This window comes from Oreochromis aureus, linkage group 3, assembly GCF_013358895.1.
Source record: "Oreochromis aureus strain Israel breed Guangdong linkage group 3, ZZ_aureus, whole genome shotgun sequence".
NCBI classification, from domain to species: domain Eukaryota; kingdom Metazoa; phylum Chordata; class Actinopteri; order Cichliformes; family Cichlidae; genus Oreochromis; species Oreochromis aureus.
In genome coordinates this window covers 134,257,504-134,266,464 of record NC_052944.1, presented here as the reverse complement: position 1 = coordinate 134,266,464, position 8,961 = coordinate 134,257,504, and the positions used below count along the sequence as shown (strand labels likewise).

Sequence of the window (8,961 nt, the reverse complement as noted above, 5' to 3'; positions counted from 1 at the left end):
GAACTGTCCCTGTGCTCCAACCTTCAGGACTGAACACCAGAGTGGAGTAGAGAGCCTGAAGAGCCTCCACTGTGTCCTACAGGATGGATTCATTTTGACATGAAGTTCAAACTGCCTGTGTCACTTCAACACACTCTCACAAAGAGTTTCTAACCTTCACTTCCTGGTTAAATAAAGGTTAAACAGGTTAAATCTGTTTAACAGAGATGATCTCAGAGAAACAAAGTAGAGAAATCACAGGTAGAAACTTACAGACTGCAGCTGAGCTGTTATTTACAGGCTGTTACGTGTAGTTGGTGCACAGAAGGCTGTTCTGTTAAAACAACACATTTTTAGACCAAAGTCAATTTCATCTTGTAAATAAAGAATAAAAACATCCCTGCCTGCTAAAACAAGTCTGCATATCTGAGAGAAAAGCAACAACATGAAAGCTTCAGGATTATTTCTTCTGATTTGGTCCAAGACTGTAGATGAACTCAAAGATTAGCTTCATGCGGTTTGGGTGGTGTAGTACCTGAGTGGAGGAGAAGCCTCCGTAATAGTTCTGCTGCCCAGTCAGCCACCTGATAATACCAGAGGCATATCCCAGATCCTCAGCAGTCGGGGAGGCGCTGAGTTTGGCCAACAGCACATAAGAACTGATCTCCACTGACAGGGAGGCTGATGTTTCTGCTGCTGTCTGAGACCAGCAGAGGAAACCTCCTACAAACACAATAACAGTCACAGTGATGCTAATAAAGCCTGAATGATGTCCTGCTAAAGGATGACTCACCTTCCCTCACTGCAACTGTGTCTAAGTGCTGCAGAAGGTGAGCGCGGGTCTCCACGTCTCCTGCAGGTGAACACAGAGGCCAGCAGCTGTAGCTGCTGCTCAGGTCACTGAGAGACTCCTGAGACAAGCCAGGCTCTGGATCATCACAGGATCCTTTAAAAGATCACAACAAACAACTTTAATGGACAAACAGAAATCTTCTTTCATTAAACCCAGTGTGAGAACAAAAGCAGGCAGAGTTCCTGATTCAGTGACTCAAACAACAAAGACAAAACTCCAAAACACAAACTCAACAACGTGGTGTTTGCTATGCAGCGAGGAATGCCCAGACCTCTACATTGGAGAGACCAAACAGCCACTTCACAAACGCGCAACATTGAAGAGCCACCTCCACGGGACAAGACTCAGCATCCATCTGCATCTAAAGGTCAAAGGTCACTCTTTGAGGATGCCAACGTTCACATTTTGGACAGAGAGGACATATGGTTTGAAAGAGGAGTGAAAGAAGCCATTTATGTCCACTGTGAGCGACCATCTTTGAACAGAGGCGGTGGTTTACGACACCAACTGTCTGCCATCTATAATCCAGTTTTGAGATCTTTACCAGACGCCTTAACACCCACTCACATCCTGGCCCATCTGACCTCAGGAAATCACATGATAGAGTGGGACCAGGTTTCACAATGAGCTCATCCGAAACCCTGGCTGATTGTGACCCACACCCGTTTTAAAAAAAAATTTTTTTTTAAGTATTTGTTGGAAATAAGTATTCGTAAAAAACAGGTTATTTGTGCCTTTCTGAGTATTGTATTCGGGTTCGGCTCTACTCCTAGTTGGGATTATTGTCCTTTGCTGATGCATGTCTTGTGCAGCCATGAGGAGCCTTAATAATGCAGCTGCATTATTTCTCCACCATAACAGAGGTTAGTGTTCAGCTCTGTCACCACTCTGGCCACATGTTGCCACACTTGTACTTCCAGCTCTGAGCTGCTGCTGCTGAACACGTTACTTTGTAATTATGTCTTCAAGCAGCATCACAGCTTTCAAAGAAGAAAAAAAGCATTATTTCCTGATAATGTATGATGTGCTTGTACAAGATATAAAGACTGGTAGTTTGAGGAAATCCTTTCAAAAACATATTTGCTTGCACAGAGCAGTGAGCCTTCTTGGTTTCCTTGTAGATTAAAAACAGGATTGGAGTGATGAGGTACGCGGTGCTGCACGGCTGTCTATGGGATGACCTGTATTGCATTGCATATTATCTAATGCAAAAACAAGTGAACTCACAAAAGCTGTTAGGATTTGGCTTCCTAAGCAGTTGGGATGCACTCTGTTGGTTTCCAAAAGAGAGGAATGACACTTATCTGGAGCCAGGTGAAACAGCTCTGAGTCCTTCTTCTGACTGGGGATGACCACTTCAGCCCAGGACCATTGATGTGTGGAGCAGGAGGAGGGTGAGGACAGGTGGGCGGAGCCACACAGCTGTGTCCTGGAGGGCTGCGCTGAGCAATCCAATGTTTTAGACTGCGTGTGCATCACGTCCATGAAGCTTTTTTCTTCCACTGATCAGAGCGACGTCCTCTTTAAGCTCTGCAAACCTTTGTTTGCTTTCTTTGTTTGCCTCTACATGTTTTTCATTGGCTGTCCTCTTACATGTGACCTTGGCTACATTTTTGCTGAGTCAGAGTTTTCTATCAGATTTCTCCACCCTGAGGTCAGGGGTCAGCTCTGTGTCACTCCCACTGCAAGTGTCACATTAGTCGACTTTTTTAATTCGTATGGACTGAAATACACACAAAAACAGTTTTACTGCAATAACAGCTCCATAAGATAACTCCCATTCTCATCAACACACCCACTGTGTTTAAGGTGGACTGGATGAAGAGCTGTCAATAAGAACAGACAAACAGATGAAGGTGAACGAATACTCAAACATGTGAGATAAAGGCTGTGTACTTGTGCTGGTAGATGCCTGGGTCTGGGCTGATGTGGTTCTGATGTACAGAAATCAACAGGTTGACTGAAGATTCAATGAAGAGGTTACTGATAGAAGACACGGGGTATGCTTCAAATGCAGCCTGTGTTTGAAGCACAAAGGAGATGCCTGCTGGAGCAGCTGGAGTCCTGCAAACAATCTTCACTACACAAACACCTCCTACAACATCCACTCTTTCCACTCTGACTGCTGTGTTTGTGTGCTTGTCTCTTTCCTTCACTTTTTTGTTTCTTTGGTGTAAGAGATCCCATCTCGTTCTGGTCTTTTACACCTCTTCTTCTACACCTCTTCCCTTATCCTCTGCTTTGGCATGTTATGTATGTGGGCGGTCTCCATCCACAAATGTAAAACACAAGTGTATACTTATGAATATATTATTTATTTTCCTATTAAATAAACACACACACAAAAAGAACAACTGACTGTGCCTGTAATTTGTGTGGGAGATCCCAAAGCCTCCAACGGTCAGACTGAGCTTTAAGAACAACCCTCCTGCTGATGGAGAGAACAGTTAGAATGTTTCCCTCAGTCTGTCCACACTGAGAAACACCAGCTGACCTCTGATGTTAGACAGAAGCACAGGAGCAGAGGAGAAATCCTCACTTTGTTTATGGTGTTTACACTGTATGCAATGTTCCCTCTAATTTTTCATGTGTCTGAGCGAACACACAACCTCCCTGAGCGATCCCTTGGACCACTGTGAGCGACAGCAGACGTGTGCACTGTGGTCACGCCAGCATCGAACCCATCCAAGTTACATGGTTTATTAAAATAATCAAATTACAGCATTTACATTTATGTTAGACTACTTTTAGTTAACTGCTTTAGCCCACTTACAATGAAAATGTAAAAAAAAAAATAAAGCTCTGACTTGTATTATGAATATGAGTCGGTGGTCCGGGAGAGAGTCTGTAACTCTCTGTCTGCAAAATACAGTAAATAATGACGAATGTTGGGCAATTAATTATATTGTTACTTCTTCAAAAAAGCAACTGAGTTTTTTGCAGCTGTTTACCTAAAAATGCAGCCAAGGCAAGTAGTAATATAGCTATAGCTTTTTTTGCCCCCCCCCCCAGAATACCACAAACAGCAGCCATTCCTTTAGAAATAAACAGGGATTCTTAATTCTGCAACAGCTAGACAGAGGGGGTTACAGTTAGACCCCCTACAGTCAGCAGAAGAGGTCATCCTTATCAAGAGCATCTCAATTGTACTGCCATAGTTTGCAATACAAACAGTCTCCTTTATCTTATGGCAGAGGGCCGGCGGTGCCAGGTCCATCGGTGCCACCATTACACTTTCACCTTTTATCATGCCATTACACTTTCTACTGACCATCCTCCAAACAGGCATCACCTTTTGTTTACACCTGAAACAAGCCCAACCCAAGGGGCGGTAACGACACCTCCTAGAGGACTGCTCCAATACATATAAAAACGGCCTCTTTCACCATTTGGAACATCGACAGCGCAACCTAAAGAACACCTCTAACTAACTAACTAAGAAGTGCAGGATGACATCTGTATCAACCATGACGAGCAGCCTGGACATCGCCCAAGCAACAGAAGCTCTAGGTACGTCTACAGGCGTATGCCGGGGCCCTCACCGCAAAAAGCAACGCTGTGAAAACGTCGTAGATGGGACTAAATTTAAGTTAGAATATCGAGGCAGTAACGGGTATGTGTATACCGTTAAATATACCAACGGAGCAGTTATACTTCGTGTAGATTGTGGTGAGGGAGTGTTTTGGGGGGAGTCACAACGCATGTCTACTAGAAACTGGAAACTCTTTCGCACTGTTGTTTGTGCGGACTTGGACAATGTGGGCTTCCCAGAGATGCTGTATGTTTCCCAGTGGAACAGTCCAACAGGCCCAGAGCTTTACAGGGTCGAGGCTGATCGTTTCAACCGTAGCCCCGATGACTTTATTTTTCTCAGTGTATGTGATGACAGGGAAAGTTTTATAGCGGCCAGAGGGGTTGAAAACTGGAGGTTAAATCCTTACCCTCTGAGCATAGAAGAGCGCACTACATGGTTTAAGGATATGTTTTTTATACAGTGGTGCGACTGGAGAGCTATGCTGCATATGTTTAGCAAGGTTGACGACGCCATCAAGAGAGATAGACTCAACACTGCGTACGAGGGTATTAGAAAACGCCTTGTTTTTGATGATTTCGCGACTCGTCCGAAGACTGGCATGCCTTCTACCCTGTGCAAACCTAAAATCATAAGGCCGTCCGACAAGTAAATAAACCAAATGGTAGGTTAAATATATGGGCGTGTGTGTGTGTGTGTGTGTGTGTATCTAAGCAACAAAATATAACATTTTTATTGTTCCCATTTTCAGAGCGAGACACGCAACCGTGGGACCTCACAGACTCACCACCCCCATCGCTGTTAATCCAGACCCCACCATCTCCACCCCCTTCTCCACAGCTGCTGCTGCAGGATCCTACAGGATCGGGGCTGTTTGAGGAAACCATTATCGACATCAAGCTTGCAACCCACCATCTGCTGATGTTGGCGCTAAACGAGTTTCTACAGGATACATGCTACGGATGTCAAATATCTCACCCCAGTCAGGTGCAACACAGCTGCTTGCTCGAATTGCCCGAGTATTTCTTTGACATCTACTATGACGATGTGATGATAAGGCTCAAGACAGACCGATTCATCCCCGCCATACGCCTGTTTGTGCGCTCGTACACAGTCGATGGGACTGGAACACAATTCAGCCGGATTGCAGAACACACCATGACCGAACTGAGATCATCAGAACATATAGTATGCGCAATTAACGACAACATTGTGCAGTTGCTAGAAGCAAGTCGTTATGACCGACGTGCTAAACCAGCCATGCTTCGCATGATTGGTAACTACTGGGCTGGGAGACACCTGGTTTAATGTATGCTGTTCAGTATTCATTGTCTGTGTGAATGAAATAAAAAGACGTGTTAACACCAACAGCTTTATCATTTGTGTCTTGCATGCATCATGGAAAACACCTTGTATAAAATTTATCATGATCCGGCCCATCCGGCTGGCTTGGCCAGTTTAAATAAGCTCCGTATAGCTACCGCTGAGGCAATAGGTGTAAAACCCTCATTATCACAGGTTAAACATTATTTAGAACGAGACGACACTTACACACTCCATAAACCAGCTAGGATCCACTTTCCCAGAAATAGAGTATTGGTTAATGGAATCGACAAACAGTTTCAAGCCGATCTGGTTGATATGTCTGAATACATGGCAGATAATGATAATGTTAGATACCTGCTAACATGTATAGATGTATTCTCAAAATATGCATGGGTTAGATGTCTCACAACCAAGACGGGCCCAGCCGTAGCAGCCGCTTTCGAGGATATACTTGCTGAGGGAAGGATCCCTATGAAACTACAAACAGATGAAGGCAAAGAGTTTTATAATACAACCTTTAAACAGCTGATGAAGCGATATAACATCAAACACTTCTCAACAGCTAGTGAGGTTAAATCTAGTATTGTTGAAAGATTCAACCGCAGCTTCAAGGGTAGAATGTGGAAGTACTTAACATCCGTCAACTCAAGGAGATATGTACACGTCATCCCCGAGCTCACACAGGCATATAACAATGCTTATCACAGATCTATCCATATGGCTCCAGCAGAGGTAAATAAGGATAATGAGAAGCTGGTCTTTAACACTCTGTACAAAACCAAGCCTCAGAGGAAAGTGTGTTTTAAATTTAATGTTGGCGACACAGTACGAATATCAAAACTGAGAGGAGTGTTTCAAAAGGATACGAACAAACCTACACCGATGAGATTTTCACAGTCAAAGAACGTATAGGAGACAGCCCCAGTGTACAGACTAGCCGATCTAGCAGGAGAGGTGTTGAAAGGCACATTTTATGAGCCTGAAATACAACGGTGATTGTTGATAAAAACAAAACATTTAAAATTGAAAGCATATTGGCTAGAAAAAGGTGGGCCATAAAAGATGGCTCTAGTAAAATGGTTAGGATGGCCAACAAGTTTTAATTCGTGGATTCCAGAAAAAGACATCATCGAGGTGTGATTAACCCTGATGACACAGCTCTGCAGGCATTCATTCAGCACTGTGCAGAGACAGAGTAAAGAAGGATGGATAAAAAGAACAACAAGGCTGGTTTTTATGTGACCCTCTTCTCAAATGCGTCAGCTCATGTTTACCCAGGCAATAAGATATCTAATTTTAGAACAAAGTTAGCAAAACCTATTGTTTTGAATCATCAGTATGAAGTAGCTGTTATAGAGATACAGTACCAGCAAGACTTGGCTGTCTTTTCCACAAGCAGATTCATGAGTAGAAATTTATAACCCTGTCAAAGATGACACCCTATCCGTAACGACGATTGAGCTGTCTGTGGGTCATTATACCTCTGTGGAGCAGATAATAAAAGAATTTAATTTGAAATGCCAACTGCAGCCAGGCACGGCGGACATTAAAACACAATACAACACCGTTAGTAACTATGTAGGTGTTATGGGGCCTAGAGGCAGTGTTCTCACATTTAGAGGGAGACTGGCAGAAATCCTAGGATTCAAAAAAGGAGAACCATTTGTACTTCATTATAAAAACACATATGCTCCGCATCCTGCTGACATATACGGGGAAAATACAACATGTTTATTTATGCAGATATCGCCGATTATCAACTTGTGGGTGACGCCCACGCCGCTATTAAGGGCTATAAATATCACAGACGATGTCCGTAGCAGTAGCCATTTTACAATTTGACACTCCACACTACACACCTGTGTCAAAGACATTAATCGGCGACATAGAAATTGATTTGAAAGACGATCAGAATCAGCATATACCCTTTTTATACGGTAAGGTGTTTGTCAAGCTACACTTCCGTCCGATAAGACAACAATTTTAAAAAGAAAGGATGGCTGTCTACAACACAGACGAGACAAAATATCTAAAATATTACATCGCCCAAGCCGGGGTGATTTGGGGTATATAGGGACCAGCACGCAATATGGCGCAGGTCTGGGCGGATTGTTCATAGCTTATTCAGATTTGCAGTACCGTTGTTTAAAAAGGAGTCGGTATACTCAAACCCCACCTTAAAACCGCAGCGTCAGGAATAGTGTCTGATGTCAAATCCAACATAACTAAGCCCACAAGCACTAAGCAGGACGGTAACGGAGTGTATGTGTATCACCCAATTCTTCAAAAACTCCACCCACAGCACGCATACCATCTAGAAAGCGTAAAACCACAAAACCAGCCAGAAGATCCAACAAACGGACACCGTCACGCGGAGTGAAAAGACCCAGAACCAAGCGTTCAAAACTACAGCGTTTGACATATTCTAAATGGCGCTGTTACACAGTCAATCTGGAGAATGTGTAAAAACAGAGCTGGACCTGTTTACTGTTCCCTACACACAGACCAGCATTGAGAAAAAACGCGTTTATTGAAATACCTCCTGTTTCGGCAATCACCGATGGAGGCCCGATCGAGTTTTACATCTCATCGTCCGCGAAGACTACCTGGATCTAAATGACACATATATCTACACACGTGCGAGAATCACAAACGCTGATGGCTCAAACCTGGCTAGAGATGCTAACGTGGGATTTATTAATTATCCCGGATGCAGCTTATTTAGTCAAGTCGATGTTAATTTGGGACACACGCTCATTAGTCAATCATCCAACACATATCCATACAGAGGTGTGATAGAATGTCTTATCAATTATAATAAGGACACTTTAGACACACAGTTCAGCACAGGGTTATTCTGTTAGGATACAGCATCACACATGAATGACACATCCATAGAAGGGGACAACCAAGGCCTTGTGACCAGAGGCGAATATACAGCGAATAGCAGCATTGTTGAATTGATAGCTCCTGTACACGCAGATCTGTTTTTTCAAGAAAAACTGTTACTTAATGGAATTGACCTGTCACTGAAATTTGTGCGCTCTAAAGACGAATTTGCTCTCATGACAGCGGATGCCAATGCGTACAGAGTTAAAATTGTCTCAGCCAGTCTCTTTGTCAAGAAAGTTAGCATATCACCGAGCGTCAGACTCGCACACACAGCAAGGCATTGCACCATGCAAACGCAAAATATGCTATAGACAGAGTATCTTTAAAGACTTTCTCCATACCAGCAGGGTCTCGAATATCAACTAATGACAATTTATTT

General features: G+C 43.5%; 1 protein-coding gene and 1 pseudogene across 1 annotated transcript; one reads left to right on the top strand and one right to left on the bottom strand.

Annotated features, from left to right (window-relative positions):
* Positions 1-439: 439 nt before the first annotated feature.
* Positions 440-2,308, bottom strand: LOC120435351 (annotated as a pseudogene).
* Positions 2,309-4,281: 1,973 nt separating this feature from the next.
* Positions 4,282-5,719, top strand: LOC120439262. Its single transcript, XM_039610065.1, has 2 exons — positions 4,282-4,342; positions 5,116-5,719. Exons 1-2 carry the CDS (start codon positions 4,282-4,284, stop codon positions 5,670-5,672), a joined length of 618 nt encoding a protein of 205 aa, XP_039465999.1. The 3' UTR covers positions 5,673-5,719.
* Positions 5,720-8,961: the final 3,242 nt, after the last annotated feature.

Coding starts and splice junctions, on each gene's coding strand:
- LOC120439262 (XM_039610065.1), top strand. CDS start 4,282: ATGACATCTGTATCAACCATGACGAGCAGCCTGGACATCGCCCAAGCA. Junction 4,343..5,115: donor CCAAGCAACAGAAGCTCTAG/GTACGTCTACAG, acceptor TCCCATTTTCAG/AGCGAGACACGCAACCGTGG.